We start from the raw sequence: 25,922 nt of genomic DNA, 5'->3' as shown, positions 1-25,922 counted from the left end.
TCGGAGCGGCCCCTCCCTCCGGCCGGGGGCGGGATGGCGACGCGCTGCGGAGCGGGCGGCAGTTCGCTTCCGGGGTGGGGGGGGCGGTTTCGCTTCCGGGCCGGCGCTCGGGGCCGTGCCCACCCCCAGGAGGTCGGTGCCGGCGGCGGGGCGGGGCGCGGCGGGGCGGGGCGGGGGGGGGAGCGGGGCCGCCCGTGACAGCGCGGCCGCGCCGTGCCCCCGGCAGCCCCGGCGGGGCCTCCGCTGTGCCGCCCGCCGTGTCGGTAAGGAGCCGGGGGAGGAGGGAGGGCGGGGGGAGGCGTCGGGGTGCCGAGGTGCCGAAGCGGGGCGCTGCCTGCGGGGCTGTCGCGGGAGGGGGGCCGGGGGGGCAGTGACACCGGGTGTGCGGGGAGAGAGCGGGCTGAGGGGACCGATCGCTGCGGGTCCGCACCGGGTAGCGGGGGGGGGACAGCGCCGAGCTTTGCTCTATGGGGACGGCGGCAGGGCCCGAGGGGCGGCACGGAGTTGTGTCAGCGGAGGGACGGCCGGGGAGAGGGAGGGAGAGAGGGAGGGGAAGGGTCTGAGCCGTGCGGCGGTGGGCATGGAAGTGCCCGAACCGTAGGGCTTGGGTCGGGGGTGCTGCGCGGGGACGGGCTGAGCTCGGGGATCCCTGTGCTGAGGTCGGTGTGCCGAGGGAGCGATGTGTTCCTGCTCGCCTCCGGGTTCGTGTCGCCGAGCTTCTGCTCTCCGTAGCTGTGAGGGCTAAAAATTAACCGTAATCGCCTCATTCCTGGGGAGAAGGCCTTGAGTCATCACTCGATAAAAAACAAGCTTTGTGGCAGCTCGCTCGTGGCTGAGGGATGGATGAGGATGGCAGCATCCTGGGTGGCTGTAGGGTCAGCATCCACGGACGTGCTGGAGAACCGCAGAGATGTGGCACTGAGGGACAAGGGATGCAGCAGGGGTGGGCTGCGGTTGGACTTGGTCACCTCAGAGATGTTTCCCAGCCTTGATGATCCTGTGATCTCACAGTTCACAGTGAGTTTTGAAGGACTGAAGTCCCTTCTTGATTTGAAAGCCGTCAGGTTGGCTGGTGACAGCGTATCTCTCCTCAAATCAACTCTGTTGCCGCTGTGCTCTGCGCCCAAATCTCCTGACGGGAGACGTTGGTCTCTCAAGTTTGACCATTTCCTGACAGTCGATACATCCAGTGCCCAAATGGGACTGTTTCCACACACAGATACACTCAGTGTGACCTCCACCCGGAGCCTGGAGGGCTGGCAGGGGGTTCCTGCTGCGTTCCGTGGTGGCAATCACCTCACGAGGGGGAAGAGGCGTTTTCTGAGATAAGCCAAGTCGCAGCTGCTGACGCTTTAAATTGTATTAAAAATAGATAAGCGTCTTCAACACGCTGTCTGCAAAGAGCAGCGCTCAGCAGGAGATCCCACTTATCCTCCAGGTGAGGAGTGTGCGGTGCAGTGCCAGGAAACACAAAGGCCGAGGCTGCTCGCACTGCCAGCCATGTAAGCTTGTTATCCTGTGCCTACGTGGTCAGCGTCTGTATTCTGAGCAGGGAGATTACGCCTCGCCAGCATCTGATTCACACCGTCCCCAAAACGTGTCACAAATTGCTGCTCCTTCGGTATAGAGGCAGCGATGCGTCCCTGCTGTTGGAGCAAGCACATCAAGCTGAGTTTGGGGCTCCCTGGGGAGCAGCTGACTTCTGCCCCTGGCTGCACACAGCCCCCATCAGCACTCAGCGGCTGGCTCTTCCTTTTATTTTCTCTGAGCTTTCCAAGCTGATTTCCTGAGAACTCCTGGGATCCCCTGTGTGTTGCTGGGCCGGCCCACGGCCCTGCAGGCCTGGCTGGCCCAGGCGTCCCAGCCCTGTGCTCCCTGTTTAATGTGTGCAGGCCACGCTCCTGCGAGAGTCTGTTTGCCTTGGTTAAGAGAATGCTTTGGATTTCATCGCTTTAGAAACCGGTGGCTGGTAAGATTATGCGATTACAGAGCCCCGGTCCTGTAAACATTTGCACATACTTGACGTGATTTCAGCTGTGTGTTTTTAATGGTATAAGTGAACTCTGATGTGAGTAAGGCCCTGCGCATTTAAATGCCTGCAGGGTTGGGGCCAGAGATACCGGCCACGTACGAGAGGAAATGACTTGACTTGGATTATCCGCACTTCCATTTTCCTATTTTAATGACTGTCCATGAAATGCAAACACGGAGCAGACGGTGGGGAAATATCAGTGTGATAAGGCTCAGTGTTTCCTTGGCTCTGCGGTTTGGGGTGGGACGTTGTGTATTAGTTAGCTAATAGTGCAGCTGTATTCTCCGGCACCACGACGAAACCTGACGTTCTTGATTCTGTTAGGGACAGCCCTGTTCTTCAGTGCTACATATTTTTCTTCTTTTTCCTTCTAAAGGCAAAGGGGGCAAAAAGATTTCAGACGTTACAACCTCAGAAGGAAAAAGGAAAGCAGAAAGACGCCAGCCCCGTTTCCTCCCGGGTGTGTGTTACCATTAACGTTACAGGTAAGACAGCGGATTTGCTGCTTTGCCCTGTTATTGTGTGTTTGAAGTTCTGCTCTGAAGGCGGTGTTGAGGTCGATCTGTGTGCTACAGTTACTTCTTCATTTCGTGTGTGTTCCGCTGCTTTCCTCCCAGCGTAGCGAAGGGGAGAAGAAGCCTTCAGATGTGGCGTCGTTAAGTTGCACCTTGGGCAGCTTTTTGCAACCCTGATCTCATCCGCCCTGTAGACCCGCAGCCATCGTGCCGTGTAGCAATCCCTTTGCACAACCCCAGAAGATTGACAGGCTGTTCTGCAGCTTCAGGTTTAGTAACATATTTTGCCAAGTTTGCACAAAGTCTGTTTTGGCGTATGAACATGCACTATCCTGCATGAAAGAAAAAAAAAACCACCCTGTTGAAGCTCTAGAGCCCCGTCCTTCAAAGGCACGTGTGCTTAAGTTTCAGCATGTGTTAGTGCCTTTGATTGGGAGATTTTCTCAGAGTGGGCACTATCAGCCTCCATATTCCTGGACTGCCTGAAATTGTTTTGCTATCTGCAGCACTCTGCCGAATTGACGTGCAGATGCCATCCGGCTTGGAAGCCGCTCATGCCAGCAGTGGTCTTTAATGAAGATATTTCATCCCCTTTTTCTCTTTCTTTCTGTTTTTTTTTCTGGTGTGAGTTTACATCTAATTTTGGACCATTCCGAATTTTTACCATATATGGTCAGGGCTCCTTTGCAAACTTTACCCAAATGAAATGTGATGATTTAGTAAAAGAAAAAGCAACAACAACAACAACAACCAAACCCCCCCAAAACCTAAGAGAGCTAGTTTGCTAATCCTCATTGTTCAGGAGTCGTATTTTGCTGTGTGCAATATCCAAGTGCACAAATGTTAGCTGCTTTGTTTTCACAGAGCCATTCGTGCTCGGCGGAAGGTCTGATCAGTCGGTGTTTGGAGTTGGATGCTGTTCTTTTTTTCTCCCCTGGCCTGTCATGTATTTTCTGCCCTCTGATGGAAGTGCTACAGATGACAAATATTTTGGCTTTAATGATGTGATTAAGATGCCTTCAGTTTAAATACAGCGCTGGTCAGCTTTTGAAAAGGCTCTGTGGAGAGAGATTCTCTCTCCTTCCTCATTCCTGTCCTGTAAAGGACAATTATTGTGATAATATTCCTTCCCCCCATCGACTGCTTTGAAGGTAGAAGTGCTAAGTATTTTAATCCCTTATGCAATCATTACCTATTTTTAGAACCTGAACCATTTTTTTGTAATGTTCTTTTTACAATGCAAATGGGCTTTTATTGAGGCTCACAGAACGAACTGTTTAGAGCACTTAAGCCACAGGGAACGGGAATGAGGATCTGTCAGGGACTCTGTCAGGGACTGTTTGAACATAAGGTTTGTAAAAGGTGGTGTACAGAACATAAAGATCAGAGAACTGCTGCGAGCCACTTGTAAATTAAATGCTGGAAAAGCTCTCTAAAACCTGCAATATTTCAAGCTGAATGAAAGGAGATGAAAGATGTTCTAAATGCAAATGTTAGCCCGGCTCTGTTAACGATGGCGTTTTTCTTTCTTTGCCAGTAGGGCTGTACACCTGCAACTGAGACAGCCATGGAGAAGAGTGGGAACATTCAGCTGGAGATTCCTGACTTCAGTAACTCTGTCCTGAGCCACCTGAATCAACTACGGATGCAGGGTCGCCTGTGTGACATTGTGGTCAACGTGCAGGGGCAAGCTTTCCGTGCTCACAAGGTGGTGCTGGCTGCCAGCTCACCCTACTTCCGTGACCACATGTCTTTGAATGAAATGAGCACGGTTTCCATTTCTGTCATCAAGAACCCATCTGTTTTTGAGCAGCTCCTTTCCTTTTGCTACACTGGTCGGATATGTCTGCAGCTGGCCGACATCATAAGTTACCTAACGGCCGCCAGTTTCTTGCAGATGCAGCACATCATAGACAAATGCACGCAGATCCTTGAGGGAATTCATTTCAAAATCAATGTGGCAGAGGTGGAAGCAGAACTGAGCCAGACCAGGACGAAACATCAGGAGAGACCCCCGGAGTCTCACCGGGTGACACCAAATCTGAACCGCTCCCTGAGCCCCCGTCATAACACCCTGAAAGGGAGCCGCCTAGGCCAGGTTAGCACAGTGCTGGACATCCGGGAGCTCAGCCCACCAGCAGAGTCCACCAGCCCTCAGATAATCGAGCAGAGCTCGGATGTGGAAAGCAGGGAGCCCATCCTGCGGATTAACAGAGCGGGACAGTGGTATGTCGAGACAGGAGTGGGAGACCGCGGGGGACGGAATGACGATGACGTCCGGGTACTGGGAGGAGTGCGCATTAAAACGGAGAACCTGGAGGAGTGGCTGGGGACAGAGAATCAGCCATCAGGAGAAGATGGCAGCAGTGCTGAGGAGGTCACTGCTATGGTCATTGACACCACGGGCCACGGATCAATGAGCCAAGAGACTTACGCATTAGGGTCCTCCGGAGCCAAAGTGGTCAGGCCGACCAGCAGTGAGATTGACAGGTAAGTTTTCTTTAGCTTATTTACTGACCTTAGCTGTACAAAGAGGTTCAGCAAGATTTTCACTTGCCTGGATTGATCCATTTTGGATCTCTTCCCCTGGTATTTCACGTGGCCATCTTAAGCATAAGCGCTGAAGGATTTTTTCTATTGCGTTAGAGAGTGTTTGGTTTTGATTTTGATGATAATGTTGTGGCTGGATCATGATCAGACCAGGTTCTCCAGGTGCAGGGCAATTGGGAGCTTGAGTTTTAGCACTTAGAGATGTGTAGATTGGAATCTATTTTTCAGTGTTCCAACTGTGGTGGGATTTTTGTCTAAGAGTGACATTCCAGTTCAGCCTCAGCAGATAGCACACTCAGCACTGGAATCAATGAGGTTGTATGCAGTATGTTACACAAAGTACCATTGTAACAATGCCTTCTAGCCGGTGAATTGGTGGGTGCTCTGCTTTAGGGACAAGCGGGCCACCAGCTGTAGGTCAAGAGGAACGGGTTTGCCTCTTCTGAAGCTGTCAAGGTGGGCAGCCCTTTGGCTACCACTATTGTTCCAATTATATGAAAGAGAAAAAAGCTTTCATTGGTAACACGTAGTGAACTACTCTGTGTTTTGTTTCTCTGTTCATCTGCTTCCCCTGAGCTCCAGTATTTGTTTTCTTGCCCTTAGCTGATCAAGCGTGGATTGTTTGTATCTGTGAGGTTATGGATTTGTGGGAGATTTCCCTTCACATCTGCCTCTGTTCTCTTCCATCTCAATCCCTCTGGTCCCACAGGGGAACAGCTACCCGGAAACAGTGGATGTTCCATCACTGTGGAGCAGTCTGTGGGAATGGTCTTGAGTTGGCCTGTGGGACAGGAAGCCTTTCCTAGCTTCTTACCCCTTTTCCACAGGTCACCTAGCCCTGAGCATCTCTTTTTGCATTGCATTTCATATCCGCTGTCTCCTACCTGGAACCCACTTCATCACTGCTGTGATGTGTCTCAGTGTCACTCTCATGAGGGGAGGAGGATGAGGGTGGTACGTGAAGGATGCCCTGGGAGAAATAGTTTCTTCTCATGTAGAGTTCCTGAGCTCACCGGGCCCATATCAATTTATTTGCTTGCAGTAGCGACCAAAAAGCTCTCTGTTACTGAACTGGAAGCCAAATGACTCAGTTTTATTTTTCAGATGTTAAGACTGAAACTACAGACCACAATGACTTGGTTTTTCCTTTATACTTGCACTGTTCTGCGTTCCACCTCCCGTGTGTTAGCTGGTGAGGATGAAGAGATGTTAGACAGGTGCCTCTATTGCTCACCTGTTGTTCTACGCACCGCAGTGACCTGATGCCCATTAAAAACTCCATTACGCTCTTCCCCCACCCCACAGATTTAGCCCATCTGGCAGCATGGTTGCTGTGACTGAGCGGTACAGATCAAAAAGTGAGTCTCCCGGGCGGATGGATGAGCCCAAGCAGCCCAGTTCCCAGGTAGGAAGCTCTAGAAGTTTGCAAGTAAATGTTGTCATTGAAGGTAAAGGGGACTGTGCTGTGGTGTAATATGTAATGTTTTGCATTTACAAGCAATACTGCTTGAGAAACAAGAACCATTTGCTGTTGCAAAGGGTTTAGTTGTGTGCACTCAGATTGCATGCCATCAGTACACGATTTAGAACCGATTCTGTCTGTTGTTGGGGATTTCATCCAGATACCCGGAAAACATGAGGAGTTTCTCTGGTTGTCTGAGGGCATAAATGCCAGCCCTCATTCTGGGCAGGCCACCAACTCCTGCAGAGAAACTCGGTTCACCTGCAGAGCTGTATCTGCTAAAGTGCTGACAACAAATGCCTGAGCTGAAGGAGGAAGTATTTGCTGGCTTCTATAGAGGGCTGGAGGGTGGCAACGTCTGTGCTTTTTCCTACTGGTATCAAAACCATCCCCAAAAGCCTTCCCGGTACTACACCAGTAGAGCTTTTGGGTGGAGTGTCAGGTGGCTGTGGGTTTACCCCGTGGGTTTGTACTGTATTGTCCTTTGTCTAGTTTCTTTCTTGCATACAGTCAGCGTTGCAGTGACACTGTAGTGCAAGTGCATCACCCAGCACCGTGTAGTGTGACTCTCATGTTCCTGACACATGAGTAATGTGTCAGTTTGTAATCAAATAACTTTGCTGGAAGCAGTTGAGGAGTTAGCAGGGCAGCTCTGACCTTGAGTGAGACCGAGTGAAGTGAGGAATAAAAATTACCATTTCTGTCTGCTAACTTCCTAGTGCCCTTAAAAAAAAACCCAAAAAAACAGATTTTTGTTCCTATTTTTCTGAAGGTTTGTTTTATGTCCTCAGAATTCATCTAGAAAATTTCAGGTCAAACTAACCCTCCAGGGCAAACGCAACATAAAAAGCAATTTTAGCTCCAAGTATGGAAAAGCTGCCATTATTTCTATGTAGTGAGATGGCCTCAAACTTAGAACCGTAGGCTTCAGCATATATGGAGCAGTATTATCACCTTTCACTCTTCTGGTGTTCCTGTACTGCTGTTATAAATAGTTTGCCTTTAATCCCTGTCTGGTGGCAGAGTGCAAGCAAAGTACTGTAGCGTGGTGCTTCTCCTTTAGTTCCCTGCAGCCTGCCACTGCTTGAGCAGCCTATTTCAGGGGTACCTGACTTGGTTATGCTGCTGCTTGCATGTTCCCAGCCCTGGCTGCCAGAGGGGAGCTCCTCCTGTGCTTATGCTGCTTGCTTGTCTGTGTTTGGCATCATCAGGAAATGCCACAGGCACGGGATGCAAACACTGCATCCTGCAACACGGAGGCATTCAGGGGCCATCTGCCTGCATTCATTCTGGATGTGATAGCTCCGGAAAGTTCCAGAAAGCAGTGCCCGTGGCTGACCTAGAGCAGTGCAGCCCTTGGCTGTTTGTCTTTCCGGCTTCAGAAGGCAGCCTGCTGCCCTGGCTGTGTGTCTTGGACCAGGCATCTTAGCTCTGTATGCTGTGGCTTCCCCTGCCATAACACAGGGGTAGATGGATTGGATGAGCGTATAGGCAAACATCATTCATGATAAAATGAAGCCTGAATGACACCTGAATAGATAACCCCTGTGAAATGACACCTGAAGAGTTTCAGATGTGGAGTCTCCACCTTTGTTTTACTGTAAGCTCATCAGCTGGCTTTTTCTTTTCTTCTCTTTTGTTTTAACGTTTCATAAGTAAAGTAGAACACAGTGAGACTGACCCAAAGTTAAGGGGAAACAATAATAAGAGAGTACCACGTATTGACCCATTTGATGCACAGCTCCATCAGTGGCTGAGTGCCCTTCTGACAAAGGCAGTATTTTCTTCCCCTGACCTAGTGAGTGGCTTGGCAGAAGGGGCTGTGGAGCAGAGGTTTCTAATTGATTGCTCATTTGTTTCCAGCCCCAAGGCTCCTGTTAAGCACTTAAATGTGTGCTTGAGGTTGAAGACATTAGTGCTGTTGATTTCTAGGTTTGGCACATGCTTCAGTGCTGGACTAGACTGGGGCTTAGAGGAAGAAGCAGCAGATCTTCTTCCCTTCTTTCTTGTCAAGCTGCTTGTTTATCTAAATCTGTGTTGTTTCCTGGGCAGGGGGAGGAATCGGCCATGATTGGAGTGAGCGGTTACGTGGAGTATCTCCGGGAGCAGGAAGTGTCGGAGCGCTGGTTCCGCTACAACCCACGGCTCACCTGCATTTACTGTGCCAAATCCTTCAACCAGAAGGGCAGCCTGGACCGGCACATGCGTCTGCACATGGGCATCACGCCTTTCGTCTGCCGGATGTGCGGGAAGAAGTACACCCGTAAGGATCAGCTGGAGTATCACATCCGCAAGCACACGGGCAACAAGCCCTTCCATTGCCACGTCTGTGGCAAGAGCTTCCCTTTCCAGGCCATCCTCAACCAGCACTTTCGCAAGAACCACCCGGGCTGTATGCCTCTGGAGGGGCCTCACAGTATTTCCCCCGAGACCACCGTCACATCCCGGGGGCAGGCGGAGGAAGAGTCCCCCCCGCAGGAGGAAGCTGTCGCCGTGGGGGAGACGGCACAGGGATCTGTGTCCACTACTGGGCCGGATTGAAGCGCGGCTGCGGAGTCTGGGGAGAAAGGAATGTCTTCCCACTTGGGCTCTGGAGTCAGCACCGACCTCACATCGCAGGCTGGTACTGTAATTAGTGCAATGCCACCACCGGACAGAAAGAAGCTCCCAAGATGTTGCCAAAACAGAAGAATCTCTCTCTCTTTTCTCTCCCACACCCACACACACACACTTTGAGTGTTAACCGTTTTTCCCCTTTCTTCCTCCTGGGGAGAAACAAGACAACTGTGTCAATCAACTTCTTATTCAGGGATCGACAGGATTTTAACGTTTTGTAATGTTCAATAATGATCCGGGACAACAGTCCTTTTTATTTCTCAGCATCGTGGCCCCGCAGGTGAGCTTGGCTGCTCTTCACCACAGCCAGCATTGAGGGGAGAGCAGGGCCGGGGGCAGTCGCCTTTCTCCGTTTCCCAGGTAGTTGTCACGTTGAAAAACATCAGACTGTCCTGGTGGAACCTGCCTTGCCTGACTGTATTTATCCCTGTCTTATTTTTGGTGTGTCTCTTTTTACATTTTTACTCCAACTATTATTTTAGGGCTTTTGGCTTGCCTGTCCCAGGTGCGTGGCCTCCAGCCCCTTCTTAAGAGAGGGGCATGGCTGTAAAGCAGTATTCGTTCTAGAGGTCAGCAAAATTGGAAGCGCTTAGGCTACTGAAAGTGAGATTTAGCAGCTGTGAGGTTTGCGTTGCTCTCAACGTTGTTGGAAGAAGGTTTGGAGGGATCTTTTGGAGAGAGGCATCCATTGCTTGTGCTGATCAGGGCAGGCCAGGGCGACTTCAGACCTGTGCACTGGCCATGCTTTGGATATTGCCAAGCTTTAGGATGAGGTTTTGTGGACTGGCTGAACTGAGGAGTTAGAGACTGGCTACCAAAGTTGTCCTTCGCTCCAGCTCTCCCCTCGACACGCACTTGATATTTTATAACAGCAATATGGTTTACTGAAATACTATAATCCCAGCCAAGCAATCACGAGTGGTTGCTTTTAAACTTGTTTCTACAAACTAGTTTGATAAGTTTTGTATCGATGAAACGCAAAAAGAAAACCTTACTTTATTTCCTCCTAAGGGTTTGGGAAACTTCATGGTTCCTAGGGCAATCACGACTCTGTCCCCTTGCATGGACTTCAAGTTCTAAGCAGCTCTGACGTTTAGAGCAAGTTTAGCAAACCCAGAGAGACATGCCTGCATTGTGTATTGTAGGTGTTTGCACGTGCTTACGTGTTTCATAAATGGAGAAGCATGGGACAGGTAGAGAAGTGCAAATATCTCGACATCTTTTGAAGAAGTCTTCTTAAAAATATGCAATACTTTAAGAGTTTTCTTTGATTCTGGTGCCGAATTGTTCGTGATGGAGGCAGAAATAAGTGACACGTTGTGCAGATTGGGTTTGGAAGAGGACGTTTGTTTGAAGGGATTCTCTGGAGGATGTCTACTGTGTATAATAAGGAAGGATGAGGTTCTGATCCTTAAGGTGATGGGAGGAACAATGAGACACTGAAAAAGAAACATTCCATCCTGAGTTCACAAAGGAAGCCGGGCAAGTGATTACAGCGTGGGCTTAGCAGGCAGCAGGCTTCCCAAGTGAAACTGCAGCTTGTCCTGTCGTCCTGCTGTCTGACTGCGCCCTGGTGGGCATGGGGAACACCCCCCCTGCCCTGATCTCCCCAGCCCGGGTTGGGACTTGTGTTCATTTTCCTATCTCCTTAAAGGCAAGCATTTGGGGAAGAGCAAAGCACTCTTAACCTCACTTCTGCTTTGTGCAGGTGAGGGGTCTCACTGTTCCTCCCATGTCTCTCAGAAGGCAGACGTGGCTCTAATGAATGTTTCTTTGTGTGCGGGGGAGGGAAGGGCTTGGTGTTCATCAGCTGTACTGGGGATGTGCTCCTCAGAGGAACCTCAGCCAGTGTTCTGAGCTGGGAGCTTGCAAAGTACGAGTTCACTGAGCATTTCGGACAGGAAAACTGATATCTCGCCTCCATTTTCCTTCCTCTCCTTCTTCCTCTCTTGTCAAGTCCATCATCACGTGGGGAATGACTGAGCAGCCACCCCATTCAGTTTCCTATCAAAGGCCAAGCAATATAGTCGCAGTGACAAAAGATGAGAGATCAGAGCGTGGCTGAGGCAGGTTGCATTGCAGTCGAGGTGTGGGAGGAGCGGAGATACGCAGAGCAGAGAATGCTGCTTTAGTCATAGCTTTTGAAGTTACCAAAAATCATTGAGAAAAGTGAAAGACTTTGGAATGCTATCCTGTTCACACTAGAGAGCGTCAAAAGTTACTTTAGTTGCTTAAAAGATTTTTAAGTGTTTTAAAATAGAACTTTTAAAAGAATACTACCAAACTATAAAAAAACAAACATAAAATTATTTATATACATATATTATATATAAATATAGTGGGAAAGTTTCCCTGCTAAGCTTGCTGTGAAGAGAAGGGTGAAGGTGCAGTAACTGCTATACAAGCAGCGTTGGTCTGAAACAGATGGCAACCAATCCATCAGCGCGTAGCGAAGAAGGGCTGACATGAGATGGTGAATGCCTTACTTGTATGGCATAGCTGTGAGTTTCTCGAGCAGATACTTGGGTTTTTGTTTTTATTCTTTACTGTATTGATACTGTGAATGGAGGAGCATCCAACAGCCCACGGTGGAATCCTGCTGGGCTGATTCACTACTTCCAATTGGCCTGGTGAAAATCATGACCTTGTTCCTTCATATTGTTCTAGGCTAGTCTGAAAACAAAGCTTGTGAAAGGTCTTTATTTTATTTTTTTTCCTCTGGTTTGGTTTATTTCGTTGGGGTTTTTATTTTTGTTTTGTTTTGGTGCAGAGGTTGCCACTGTATCATTTCTGATTGCATGCAAAAGAGCCAATATTCTTGCCCAGGCCTCACCGAGGTGAGGTTTATAGCTTATAGCTAGAGTCAGTATAAGGTATGGTAGTGGGAATCATTTTAATATTATTTCTGTACATTTAATGGATGTGTATATGTATGTATGTGTGGAAATCACGGTGTCTCTGATGTCTTCTCAAGCAGTGCTGAAAGCAATTGAGGCACATCTGCACCAGGAGAGGGAATTGGTTTGGAGGGAATTGTTTGCCCAACTTCTCTTTCAGTGATTGATTCCTCCATGCAGACAGGGCTGCGATTGGAGAATGAGGGTTTGGAGGTTATGTGCAGTGTGGCAAAACCAGAGCTGAGCTTTCCCAGTGCGGTGGAGCTGCTCGGCGTGGTGATGGTGTCCTTCATGCATCTCCACTGCGGAGCTCTTTGCGATCATGCCGAAGCTGTGGATGAACAGACACCGGCTTTCCAAGTACGAATGCTTCTGTGATGGGTTGAGGCACAGCTTTGCGTTTCCACGTCTAGCTGCAGCTTTTTCCCCTTTGCCAAAACTGTGATTGCAACTGTGACTCGAGGAGGATGTGAAGCGAAGTGTCGTCGTGATACCTCTGTGACTTAACATTTCTGCCAGCTTCAGAGTTGGGGCTCACTAACCCATTTGTTTGCTTGCCTCAGGCAGCAGGGGGAATGTCCTCTATTTCTGCAGGCTTCTGTGTTGGAGGGAGAACACATTTCTTAGCTCCTTGCTGTGGCAAAGAAACCTTCCTCGTGCCAAGTGCATAACGCTTCTCTCCAGCAGCCTGCAGAAAGCCCTGAGTGACAGCAGAGCAAAGCGCTTGGACCATCCCCTCTGCTGCCAGCTTTCCTGTGAATAGCTGTGAAAATAGTGGAAGTTGTGTTAGTATTGTGCTGCTGCTTCGGGAAAAGCTGAGCCTTCCTCTGGGGAGGAACAGCTGGGAAAGAGACAAGCAGAACGTCTTGCAACAGGAGCTTGGGACAGCAAGCAGGGCTGTTTCGTACCAGCAGCTGGCGAGGGATAAGCAAAGAGGGCTCATGGAATGGGAATTCATCACAGCAGGGTGACAGCACACTTAGAGACACAGAATGAGAGCTGGTGCTGGGGCAGGCCCCAGTGCTTGTCCTGTGCTGAGTTGCACCGGTGTTGTGCTTACCACCGGGGCTTTCCACCAGGGGCTTTCATTCAGGAAATGTCTTGTGTTTCCTTTGGGTTTGGGCTCAGAGTTCCCCCAGGAGCTGAGCCATAACCACAGCCACAGTCAGAAATCTGGGGTCTTCCGTGGAGTTGCTACCACTCTGACATGATCTGAGGAGTCCTGCCATCTCTCGCCAGCTACCTCGGTATTGTTGCTGAAAAGCTCTCTTCTGTGAAATAGAGGGAAAATCAGAGGGTACAGGAATGGCTGAGCTGCAGTGATTGGGCTGCTAGTTGGAGGAGAGGTGCCTGGAGAGGAAGGCCTGGCAGCATCTTATTTCTGAGCATAGGATTGATTGGATCAGCTTCACTGTGCAAATTGTGAACGTTGCCATTGAGAGAATGGAAGCTGTGATGGAAGCAGGGCTGGGCTGCGTGCTGGTCCCACACAGGAACTGGAGGTCTTCCTGCTGATCTGAAGGTACCAGAGCTCAGTCTGCTGGGGAAATGCCACGTGGTTCGTACCATTTCTTTGTGTCAGATCTGACGTTGGCTTTTATTTAGGTCGAACTAAAAGGTATCTGACTGTAATCTTCACTGACCTGTTTGAGTTTTTTTTATTCCTAGGGACTGTAGAAAATTCAGGTTTCATATAACATTATCCTCATCCCAACTGTGAACACGTTACTACTGCTTCTTATAATTTATTACCTTTCCGTTCCTGGACGTCTGTGCGATCTGGCTGTTTACCAGTGCCACCTTCCACTGCTCCATTAGTTTTCGTGCACAGGGAATTGTTGCAATGGATAAGCTGACCGTGCTAGCTGGAAGAGTAGAAGCCTTTGCAGAGTGACTTTTGCTTCCTCTAGCTGTCATTAGGGAATGCACACACACATACTGTATATACATATGTATGCATACATATATAAAGTGTTTCAATATAAGCTCATTTAGCATTATTCTTATTTAATTTATATTTTAATACAGTTGTAAACCAAAGTATTACAGCTTATGAAATGATGCATCTTGGAAACAAGAGGAACCATTTGAGGTGGAAGTTCCTAAAGATCTGTATTGACAGAAAATACGGATCCAAGTAAGGTGTAAGAGTTTGCTCTGGTGAATCTTAGGGATGTGGAACCTGGGGCAGGTTTAAGATGTGCTGGATAAGGTTCGATTGAGGGGAGGCAGTCTGAGTTACTGTTTGAACGCTGTTCTTTTTCTCACCCAGTCTGACTCGGTGTTGGAGGAGTTGCTCCAGGAACAGCGCAGCTGGCAGAGAGGAGGCACTTCAGCTACCTTTGCTGGATGAAGCAGGACTTCCCTGCAGGGGAACTGAGGCTGGGTTTGCTGCCCTCCCTTGTTGTTGCGGGACTGGGAGGAGTTTTTGTTCAGACAGGCTGTCTCTGTGCTGCCAGTGGCTCTGCCTCCATCTCCCCCAGCCTGCTGTTCCTGGCTGTGATGGAAGGGTCAGGGCTGGGAGGTTTGCAGTGAGGTGGAGGAGCTGCAGCCAGGCACAGTGCTGCAGGGCTCTGGCTCATGTGTGCTGTCATAGCAATTACAGCCATCCTTGATGGTCTTCAGGGCCTTCTGAAGGCCTCTGAACAACCCTGAGGTACAGAGAAATGGTTTTGTTAAACAGAATCGAGGCTTAAAACTCGCCATGTTCTTCATGGCACTTAGCTGTTTCGTGGAAAACAAGCCCAGAAATAAAAAGAGGGAGGGCAGCAAATCAGAATGTAGCCTGGCACAGCCAGGGGCTACAGAAAGGCCACACAGCTGGTTTAGTGGCCAATGTAGTGCAGTAGCAGACAGGCACTTGCTGCTGACTGATGTTAAAAAGCATGTTTGTTTTTCAGTAACCTCTATGGAGAGGCACAGTCTGCTGTCACCAATGGAAAGAGGAAGTAGGGTCAGAGATAAGATCTTGCTAATCATTCTGTACAGGGGAGTAATTGCCTATCCAAGGAAGGTACAAATTCTGCAGCCAGCTCTACCACAAAGTCTCCTGCAGGCTTGGCAGCGGCTGTGCCTCCTCTCAGAGCCTCTTTGTAGCAGGCTGCCCTGCGTCCTTGCACTGAGCAGTGATGAGCCGCCTGCCTGCTGCTGCTGATTGAATAGGTTCCCTTCATACTATCCCGCAGGATTAGCGCGTGCTCACAGCTCGGGGTGTACACGCAGTCCCATTTTTAGCTCCTGAGTTCAGATCTGGCAAATATAAAAAGCTTGTAAGATAACCTATGTCTGATTGCAGGCACTGGGCACTGGGGCTGAGTGCAGGAGCCCTGCTGTGCCATGTGCTGTGTTCCTTCTACGTGAACCCCGCAATGAAGGACAGGGAGCAGAGAAGACAGAGCTGGGCACTTCAAGGCGCGTGGTGCACGGAGCAGCAACAAGCAGGAGTTTATAAGTGGGACGTACAGGTTAGGTGTAATGGAGAAGCTTCTTCACCCCAAGCACAGCCAAACACCCAACAGGTTATGCACAGAGGCTGGGAGATCTCCCTCTTTGGAGATGCTGAAGCCCCCAGGCCAGCTGCCTGAAGCTGCCCCAAGGTGGGAGCTGGGAACCAAAGGCCTTCAGGGGAAGGCTGGGAATCCCTGTCCCTGTGCTGTGCTGTATGAAACAAGGGGCAGAGGCTCCGACCCTGCCCGTGCATTATCATTGTATTTTCATTTGCCAATGATAGACCTGTGACATAGCATCTTATCTGCAGTGGTCTGTGGAGAGGCTGGCTGCTCACCATGCCCGAGTGCAGCAGCCTGTGTTCCTTGGACTAAGCCAAGCTATATTTCTATTAGACTTGTATTTTATTTTGAAGAATTATCGTGTAACAATGGGCAGCTGTTAACAGGCTGCCTGGTTCATATCAGTTAAGCTTTTGAAACGTATTCAGGTATCATTTAAATACTGCTGTGTAACTCCTCGTTTAACCTGACATACTCTGAGTTAATCGTGTCTCTGCAGGTGTCTATGTCAGTACTTTAAAACAAATCAGTGTATTTTTGTTTGCAGACTGTCAGTTATGTTAAGCTTCCAACTTTATGTGGGTTTTGTACTTAACCCCCCTCCGTTTTACAGTTAAATGTCTTCATTATTTTTATTATTAATTGAGTGAAGCTTATTTATTTAAACCTTCCTGTTACATTTGCAGTCAAACCCAGTACCATTGGCCACGGCCCATGAAACTGTGAAACTCATTATAAAGTAAGAATGAAGCTAGATTGGTGAGTTACTCATGGTTATAAAATACAGTGAGTAGCAGCTTCAAAATAGGATTAAAAGTGCTGGGGCTCGGGGGGGAATCATGAAATCACAGCTGGGAAACCCCTGTGGGAACATCACCTGGAGATGTTCCTGCACCAGTTCCCCAGGTGGCCAAGTTCAGGAGTTGTCCTGATACAGAGAGTTTTGTCTGGGGTCGGTGTGTTGCAGGCATTGGTTTGGTATGGGTGCTCTGTGATGCCATTTCCTTAGCGCTTACATGTCTGAGGAAACTCTGGATTACTGTGAAGCTTTTAGTTAATGCTCCATTGCATGGGAGTTGGTATCTGAACAACCATTGGCTTGACAGAGGTGAGGGCTGAGGCAGGAGCTGGTGTGACACTAACAAAATGGGACGGTGCAATTCTCTGAAGGACAGCTCTGGCTCTGGCCCTGCGCAGGGAGCAGTGGAGCTGCTGTTGGTTCAGCCCCCTGAGTAAGGCAAACACCTCTTGGCTCCCTGAATTTCATGCCTGGAAAAAAAGCTGTGCTGGCACAGGGCAAGTGCCAGAGAGATATTTGAAAGTACAAGGGAACGCTGTCATTAAATAACACACGCTTCTTGTGTACGTAGAACTGCTGATAGTTGGGATGGGCTGAGGAGCAAGAGGAACCCTCGGTGGTGGAAACTGAGGATGAGAATCACACACAGCTCTGTGCTCCTCCGGCCGCTTCTCCACCACCCATAACACGAGGTGAAGCCCTGTTGTTGCCCAAGGTGCTCTCTGCCCCCACCTTCTCCAGCGTCACCCCCCTCTTTCCTGTACAACACTGTGAATGACACCAATCACTCTTTGAAGGCTCCCATTCAGCTTGCTGAGAGCACAAAGTGCTGCCCTACATGGTGACGCTGGGGGAGATGGCACCGAGGGCTGCACACAGGGACAGCTGTGGCCCAGTGCTCTGCACAGAGGCCATACTTAAGCAGCTTTGTATAACAATTTGCTAATCACGCTTGATTTCCTAATGAACTAAACTGACAATCAATTTCTAAAATATAAGAGCTTCTTAGAGGGAACAATTGAGGATGGAAGATTTAACCAGGATAACTTTACTAAAGAGCACAGGAGCTTTTCTGTTCTGTTTCTGAGCAATGACTCCAGAAAGCGCGTTGTGTTAAGCAGCAGAGTCCCAGGACAGTAACTACCTCTCTCTCTCGGAGTGCTGAGGTTGCCACGCTGTCGGCAAAGCGTTCACTTCAGATTTGTTTTCCTTACCTCCGTGTGGCAGCAGCACAGGGCGGCTCTGGGAGCTATAGGGAAATGGCACTGGGGAGCACCCTGCGGTGTCAGCAGCTCTCTGTGAGCCCTGGGGGTCTGTACCTCACACTCAGTGTCACAGCAAGGCTCCCAGGGCTACGTGTCCTGCACTGCGAGGGAGCGAGGGCGTAAGGGGGAGGGAGGACCCACCTCCCTCCCACCCCCTAAGGGAGCAGGCAGCAGCAAAAAGCAATAAACTTCAATAACAATAACACTTTTATGTGTTGGTCGTTACTCAGCAGATGTGACTCCCTGGTTTTATGTCTTGTACAAACGTACAGGGAGCAGATCTGGCATGCAAAAAAAAAAAAAAAAAAAAAAAGGTGCCATTTTTTTTGTTTTGTTTATAATTAAACAGATTCCCTTTCCAAACGAGAACAGCACTTTAAAATAGGTTCCTCTTCAAGAAAAGAAAAAAAAAAAAAAAAAAGAAAAAAAAGAAAAAAAAGGAAAAAAAAAATAAAAAGAAAAACCCTTTACTGAAGAAATGCACTTTAACTGGTAGGTGAGCACAGCTGCTGTTGAGGCTCGCTGTCAGCCAGAGCCCAGGGAGCGGCGGTGCCCAACGCGCGGTGCCCACGCACTACTGCAGCTCTACCTCCCACTGCGTGCCCCTGGGCTCGTGCTGCTGCAGGAGTCCCACCCGAAGGCAGCAGCAGGATGGGGGCCTTGTTGCAATCTGGTTGTAAATCGGTTAGAAAAACAAAACCCGCCACCGCCTTTGCCTGTAGGGAGAATTTAACCCATTTCCAGAAGGTCAGACCGTACCCCCAGCTACAGTGCAGCAGAGGGCTGTGCTAAGGTGAGGTTGTTCCTGGGGGTGTGAGGTTTCTCATATGGTGGATATGGAGCCCTCAGCAGTTGAGTATTTACAAATGATAATAGTCCAAGTTCACGTGTCCCCTGTTGATTCCACTCAGAGCTGGTTTGCAGAGTAAGCATTTGTAAGAGAAACTGTGCTGTCATCATCGACTCTAGGCCTATAACTCAAATGTGCAGGACACGCATTGTACAGTTGTACAACCAATAGGTAAACAGAGGTTTAAACAGATGTTTCGTTAAGAAAGATCATCATGATGGAAAGATGATCTATAATAAATGAAGATGCTCACCAATGTTGAAGGCTTGCAGTAAACCCCACAAAGGAGTGATCTCCAGAGAAAGAGATGCTGCCTTAGTGGTGGTCAGCCCTTAAATGGGATCTAGGAGAGGTGGAGTCAAGCTCCAACCCTTCCAGGAGCACAGCTGAATTACCTTCATCTGTGTTCCCACAGCTGACTCACTGCTTGCCTCAGGCGGTCAATCAGAGGTTCAGGCTGTGATCAACAGTTTCCCCATACACGTGTCCTCACCCTCAAGACTTATTCTCACAGTTCAGAAAGTTTCCTGCTGTACTAATTGTTGTTTGTTTGTAATTTTATTCTTGGTTGCAATGAAAAAGAAAAAAACAAGTCTGTACTCACGCTCAGTCGGCAGCAGGTTGCAGCAGGTTGCAGCAAGTTGCAGAAGGTTGCATCGTGGTCCTGCTGTTCTCAGCAATCCCACCAGCCGTCCCCGCGCTGCTCCATGCCCCGTGGGTTGGATGGTGGCTGCAGTGTGAGCAGCAGAGCTGTGGCAGGGCACAGGACCGAGGTGTTGTGGGTTGTACAGTCGTACAGTTGCATTTCAGCAGTTCAGCATAAAGCGCTCTCGTCGGACAGCTTTAAGAACAATGTGAATGAAAAAGAAATCTAGCAACTTGGGTAGGAATCTTGGAAAATTCTAGCAGTGTATACTTGAACTTCTGTTTGTATCAAAAAACAAATCGCATTCTTCTTCTTTCTTTTAACACGGTGTAAAAGAACATTATGCATGTGAGTGGTTTGAGAATTAAATGGTTTAATACTCAGCTCTGTGCCTGTCTCTTGTATCTGACTGTTCTTGGCTAGCAGCATTCCCTCCCAGCCAGGCAAACCCCAGCCATAAAGGCAGGTTTCTCAGAGGACAGAGCTGGTTTAAAGCTCACTACTCAGACAACAGCCTGAACAGCCTTGGCTACATGGTGAGGCTTTCACTAGTTCAGCTCTTGGGCACAGCGGGCACACCAGGGCTGCTGGAAGTAGAGCTCCAGAGCTTGGCAGCTCCTTCACCCACCAGCTATTCACTGCAGAAGATGGCCCTGGGGCCCAGCACTGATTGCTTGGCTGCCGCTGCTGTGACTGAGGAGCGTGGGAAAGGGCACATTCATTGAGAAAGGGAAGGTTAAGCCTAGGAAGTGACTTAGTGAAAACCGTCCATTCAGAGATGAGTTTATTCCATACAGATCTATTGGTTTTAATGTACTGGGGGATGAGAGTTACAGTTTGATGCCTGAGAGGGAAGAGGGGTTGGATACTGGTCTGACTGCCATGAAAATATCAGTGCCAGGGGGAAAAAAAAAGATAAATCAGCCTCCTTTGAACGAGGGCTGGAGCAGGAGAAGGATGGCCCCTCCTTGCAGCTGGCACCAAACAGTAATGCAGCCACCCCAGCACAATCTGGGCTGCATGGCAGTGCCCAGCTACCCCTTTCCCAGGGGCAGGGAGGGGAGAGGTGAGGCCCAGGCAGCCTTTAGGAGCAAGGATCAGATATTCTGCCCATGAATATAATGGTATTGAGGGCGGCTTCCCGGATAAAGAGCAAGAAGGGCCTGTTGGCCTCAAAGATAATTCTGTTCATGGGGAAGGAACGGCCAGAGATGACGACAGCTGTCGATGCTGATGCCTCACTGCCTTCTTCATTCACCTACCAACCAGAAGAGGAGGAATTAAAACACAGGCATTAGGCAGCATTTAGATGGCTCTCCCCCCCTTCCCACCAATTTGCAGCACAAGGAAGCACTGTGATTCAGTGTCTCCTTGTGGCAACAACCTGTGTCAGATCCACAGTTCTTTGCAGTTTTCCTTTTGTGCTTCATGCTTTTAAAAAAAAACAAAGAGCAAAACACATCCTGGGACAGAATGAAGCTTACCTCAAGGAAGGCTTTGTGGAAAGCTTCAGATACATACAGGTCCGTACGGCCCTCTGCAACTATGCCTGAAACCCAGAGTAACGAAACAAGGAAATCAAAACTATGTTTTGAGACAGCAGCTCAAGATGCAAAACAGTCCCTTCCTTCATGGGCAGCATTCAAACCCAGAAGGCACATCTGCCCTAAAACGAGGATATCCTCCACCAACTGCAGTGGGTTTTTGCTCAACTTTCATACCCTCAGAGCTGAGCAGGGCTGCATACCCACAGTGAGGGCTGAGTCCCTCAGTGATGCAGCATCACTTAGATGTGCTCAGTGTTTTTTTCCTCAGGGGTAGGTTGCCCCCATCCCCACACCTCACCTGGCAGCTTGGCGTTTTCTGGACTGAAGAGATCTTCCAGCCCCATTTTTCTCAGCTTCTCCTTGACGCTGAAGCTGTCCTCGATGCGGAAGCGGGGGAGGGAGACAGTAAGGGAGACCTCCACCAGTGAGTCGATCCAGTCCTGCAGCTTGTCCGACGTCAGGTCTCGCTCCACCTCCACCAGTGGCGTGCCAGCTTTGGGCAGGACCAGCACCATGGTGATGTCATCCCCTTTGTAAGGCAGCTCCAGCACCTGAACTTTATCCTCCTGGATGAACGCGTGACGGAACCTGGACTCCTGGTACATGATGGGGACGTTGCAGGTCTCACCGTTGGCTTTGTGAAATAAATCCAGTCTTGTGTTTAATGCTGGGAACTGCGACTTCCAGTGTCCCTGATAGGGAGATGGTGAGGGCAAAAGCAAGCATGAGCAACATCACTGCCCCTGGGAAAAACTGGCTGCTCTCCAGCTTCATTAGCCATACCTTAAAATAAATGGTGTTGACCAGGACCAAGACGGTGAGATCATCGATACCTTTTTCTGGGATCACTTCTGTAATGCGCCTCTCTGTCTTATTGGCTATCCACTCGTTTATGATCTGCCTGGAAAGCTCTGGCTTCTCCTGAAGGATGAGACCAAAATAGCTGAAGTCAAGGGTCATAATCACCTCTTTGTTTAGCGCCCACCTCTCAAGGGAGGACACTGCACAGTGCTGCAGTGTTTAGAAAGGAGAAGCCGGGAAGTGACTGTGGTTACGGAGCTGGGGCAGGAGGAGCTGCATCCCATGCTCCTGTCTGTCTTCACCAGCATTCCCTGTGCTGAGCATGGCATTCCCTACAGCAGAGGATGGGGGTACAGCAGAAGCAGGACAGGGAGTTAGGAACAAACAAACCAGGAATCTCAAAGCGGTTCAAACTCACTTTGAAGTTCAATGGCCAGAGTTTGGCTCCATAAACTATTTCACTTATGTTCTGGTAAGTCTCATTGAAGACCAAGGATTTCTCTCCAAAGAGACGGTTTGCTGATATTAGCTCTGATGACTTGTTGGCTTTCTTGTAAAGACGGCAGTTGAGCTTGGCAAAGAAGAAGTGGACCTGGTCAGATGTCTTCTCTGAGATAGTGTCAAACTGGAACACCTGGAGGGCCCAAACAGCAAGAAGGAATCCATCAGCAAGCTCCTGTGCTCCCACAGCAAGTGGGATGCAGGCCTTGCCCTCCACTCATCCCCTAAAGCACAGCCTTAGAATCATAGAATCACAGAATATCCCAAACTGGAAGGAACCCATAAGGACCACTAGGACCAACTCCTGACTCCAATCAACAGCACCCCGGCCTTTCCCCAGCAAGAGCACCAGGTGGGCACGGCACTGATGGGGCCAGATGCAGCTCTTGGGTCAGCGCAGGCTATGGCAGGACTTGTAGGGGTTTGCTCTAATCCTGTGAGAATGCCAAAGGCTGCTCCTTCCCAGGAGTAATTCTCATGGTCTGTTGAGTAATTCTGATACTCATTATCTATTTTGGAGTATGTGGCAATTGCTTTGAGGGTAGATTTCAGCAGCACAGCGATTTTTTTCTAATCTGTTCCTGGCTGTCAGCTGGAAGGACAGCTCCAATTTGTCAGCTCCTATCCATCTCAGGGCTTCAGGCACAGAAAATCCCATAGCATGTTGCTCATGATCTGTGGCACCACTTCCTATGAGGGGCAAAAAGGGGTGTTACCAGCCCTCATGCAGGGAAAAGGAGAGCATTAGGAGCACAGCCCATGAAGAGAAGGGTTCCCATCCCACAAGTAGGGGCTGCCCACAGGGGAAGGTGTGCCTCAAGGTTTTGGTGGCCCCTTGCTGAATGAGCTGAGACTCAAACAGCCTCCCGTGCTCCCCTCCTGTGCCAGCTGCCCTGACTGGCACCACTAGCTCCGCAGCCTTTCAGGCCCCAGTAGCAGCTCCAGGAAAGGCTGAGGAGATGGCACCAACCTCCATGAGCTGCTTCAGGGTGTCACCGCACGCCCCAAGCTTGGTCATGGCGAAGGCTGTGGAAATGCTGAGGGGTGACAGGAAGATGTTCTCCTCGTTGTCCTTGGAATCAGCCAGGTGCTTGTAGAAGACGACGGCAAAGCGTGAGTTGGCCCTGGACAGCTCCCAGACACGGGGGTTGGTGAACTCCGGGATCCGGCCCTTCCCCGGCTCCAGCACCTCGCTTTCCTGGGGCTTCTTCTCAGGGTTGCGGTAGATGCAGATGGGGTTCACTGGGATGTCACGGGGCTTCGCAGTGCAAATGTCTTCCACGGCATAGCGTACAGGGGCAGCCATGCCCCAGAAGCCAAAGAGACACACTAGGAAGAGTTGCATTGTCCTGGAAGCAGAGGGAGTGCTGAGTGTGTGCCCACCTGCTGGGGAACCCCCAGTGCCCAGCCAGCACTGGGGCATGGGGACCCTCACAAACCTCTCCCATCACCCTCCTGTAGTGCAGCTGTGGGATGGACTGGGACAGCCCCAGCAGAGCAGCACAGCTCTGAGCACACCCTGCTTTTAGAAACAGTACAGTGAAAACAGTGCTTTCCCAGAGCCACAGGTGTCCTTTTTTTTTTTTTTTTAAGCAGCCCTGACAAACTGGTGCAAAAACGCATAGATCAAAGCTCTGATCACTCTATGGGGAAGCTGCCAAAGTCTGCTCTGCTCTGCAATCACCTTTTTGCTTTGTACATACCCTGCCGCCCTGCTCTCTCCTGGGGAAGCACTCCATGCCCTAAGCTCAGCAGCAGAGAGCCCTCAGACAGTGCTTTAGATGGTTTTCTTCCCCTTCTCCTGGGGGAATCTCCTTCTCCAGTTCTGTTTCCTTCCTTCCCTTGAGCTCTTCTGCCATTTCAGTTCCCAGCTGTGATTTCAAGCCCACCTCAGCCTTGCACTGTTCTAACTGCTGATGCAGGAAGCCCAAGCAGGCGATGTACATCTCTGCCAGCCCCAGCAGCACATTACTGGCCACCCTAGGGCTGATCAGCACTGCAGCATAGAGATGCCCTCTGTGTGACTCCCAGTGGGTTTGCTCATGTCCCCATGGCTCCTCTGGGGGCAGGGAGGGTGTGAGACTCCATGTGCCCACCGCTGCTGTCACCTTGTGCTGCCCCAACAATTAAAAGGTTTCTTTTAATGACCGCCAGAGCTGCCAGCATCCAGCAGGGCAGCATGGAGTGATGTGGGGAGCTCTGGGCTCTTTCACAACCCCCTGTCCGTGCTCTTGTGCAATGGCTGGATGATCTTTGAGGTCTCTTCCAACCCAGACCAGTCTGTGTCTTCATCTGGGCTGCAGCTCTTCCATGAAAGCAGAAATTACCTCATTTGGCACTGGGGCTGTACTGAGCCCTGGGGGCCCTCACCAGCACAAACTGTTAGTGCAGCAGAAAGCACTGCAAGAGGACATGTACGAGATGTTTTTGCTAGGAACACAGCCAATCTGAGTGGTAAAAGCAAACACACTGTTGCAAGAAGGTGAAGGACAGATGCATGGAACAGCTGCAGCACCACAGAAGGCAAAGCCTGAAAGGGGTGGGAAGTCAAATAGACTGACCCTGAAAGCACCACAGCAGGCAGGAGGAAGGGAAGCACTCAGGCAGGTGGGAGCACTGCAGGAAGCACCACTCTTCCCCACTTCCAGCTCCTACAGGAGGGTCACCGGGCACTCAGCCCCATCCTGCTGCACTGCACGCCATGTGGTTGGATGCTGAACATCCCACAGCCTGTCCCAGCTTTAGATTTCATCCATTTGGAGGGGATGTGGGATTTTATGCTCTTAGCCCCTTCAATCTGATGTATCAGCTCCTTGGGGCCAACCCAGCCCCCCATCATACCCAGCACAGCAGGAGGGGAACACAAGACCCACAGGGCCACACGCCATACCGCTGGCTGGGAGCTGCCCTGCTCCCCCAGCAGCTCCTCGGGCCTCCCTTTCATACTGTCCACACTCCACACATCAGCTGGAGGGAACCCAAAAGCATTACAGCAAATGGCTGCCTGGGAAGGGTTACTGGCAGGGAAGAGCACACAAAGGGGGAAGGGCTTGGCTGTCCTGCTTCAGTCACCCCTGTGAGAAGCACAGAAAACCAAGGAACAAGTTGCTGAGTCAGCTAAAAACCAGAGGGCTCCATGCAAATGTGGGGACTCCCAATCCCACAGCAAGGCTGCAGCCAGCACAGCCCATGTGCCCCCACTGCTTTGCGATCGTCCTGAAACAAAGGCTGCATTCACCCCTGCTACCTGCCGTGGCAGTCCTGCTGCACTTCTCTGGGCCGGGCAGCTCAACGTGATTAGAGATGGACAAAAAACCCTTCCTGCTCCCCTCCCTCAGACCAGTGCAGAGCAGACCAGTGCTGCCTCCTACACGGGCCAGGGGTTGGTGCTCAACACAGCATGAAGCAATGCCACAAAGAAATGAGGTGAAGCACAGCCCATCAGTGAGCCGGGCACAAATTGCTCCCTGATGGGAACTGTGATGTTTTAAGCTCCCCACACCATGAGCAGAAGCCCCAGGTCCAGAGGAACAGCAGTCTGGTAGCAGCCCCAATTCCTTCAACTGGCAAATGGAGCTGTGGGTTCAGTTAAAAATGAAGCATTAGTGGAAATAGTTTCTCTTACCCAGCCTGGTGCCTCCAGCCTCCTGCGTTCTGGATGCAAATGCAGATCCCCAGGAGGACAGGAGTGCTCAAGACCCACACGCCCAGAGCAGCTCCACACTGGGCTCCTGTGCTCCAGCAGCAGGCAGGATGGGGGCAGGATGCTGGGGCCAAAGGCTGATGACCACTGCAGAAGGTTAAACAAAGAGCAGGAAAACAAAAAAGCAATGTTTGGCTTGAAAGAGGTTTTAAAGTTCAATCTGACAAGGGAAAGTTTGACCACTTACCCCTTACAAACGCTAGGTGCCTTCCTTTCTTGCCAATAAAAA

General features: G+C 50.2%; 2 protein-coding genes across 6 annotated transcripts in view; one reads left to right on the top strand and one right to left on the bottom strand.

Moving 5' to 3' along the window:
• The first annotated feature begins 172 nt into the window (after nt 1-172).
• ZBTB37 (zinc finger and BTB domain containing 37) lies at nt 173-19,518 on the top strand. Of its 4 annotated transcripts, none has more exons than XM_072342779.1 (5): nt 173-263; nt 2,409-2,517; nt 4,088-5,037; nt 6,403-6,502; nt 8,612-19,518. In XM_072342779.1, the coding sequence occupies exons 3-5, from the start codon at nt 4,115-4,117 to the stop codon at nt 9,098-9,100; spliced, it is 1,512 nt and encodes a 503-aa protein (XP_072198880.1). In that variant the 5' UTR covers nt 173-263; nt 2,409-2,517; nt 4,088-4,114; the 3' UTR covers nt 9,101-19,518. The 4 variants fall into 4 exon arrangements, with proteins under 4 accessions (XP_072198880.1, XP_072198879.1, XP_072198883.1 ...); XM_072342778.1 differs by having other exon boundaries at nt 4,085-5,037; XM_072342781.1 differs by lacking the exon at nt 173-263 and adding an exon at nt 405-422.
• A 392-nt stretch (nt 19,519-19,910) lies between these two features.
• RC3H1 (ring finger and CCCH-type domains 1) overlaps nt 19,911-25,922 on the bottom strand; it is a 61,969-nt gene continuing 55,957 nt past the window's right edge. Inside the window, exons 1-7 of one of the 2 annotated variants that reach the window (XM_072343716.1) lie at nt 25,616-25,728; nt 22,961-23,339; nt 21,908-22,123; nt 21,472-21,609; nt 20,987-21,380; nt 20,626-20,690; nt 19,911-20,399 (exon numbers count right to left, since the gene is read on the bottom strand). In XM_072343716.1, coding sequence (XP_072199817.1) covers nt 20,226-20,399; nt 20,626-20,690; nt 20,987-21,380; nt 21,472-21,609; nt 21,908-22,123; nt 22,961-23,335 — 1,362 coding nt within the window. In that variant the 5' untranslated portion in view covers nt 23,336-23,339; nt 25,616-25,728 and the 3' untranslated portion in view covers nt 19,911-20,225. Of the gene's footprint in view, nt 20,400-20,625; nt 20,691-20,986; nt 21,381-21,471; nt 21,610-21,907; nt 22,124-22,960; nt 23,340-25,615; nt 25,729-25,922 lie in introns of those variants that run through there. The other variant, XM_072343717.1, reaches the window with a different exon arrangement.

The sequence above is a fragment of the Excalfactoria chinensis genome, chromosome 8 (assembly GCF_039878825.1).
Source record: "Excalfactoria chinensis isolate bCotChi1 chromosome 8, bCotChi1.hap2, whole genome shotgun sequence".
Classification (NCBI taxonomy): domain Eukaryota; kingdom Metazoa; phylum Chordata; class Aves; order Galliformes; family Phasianidae; genus Excalfactoria; species Excalfactoria chinensis.
This window is presented reverse-complemented; position numbering and strand designations above follow the sequence as displayed.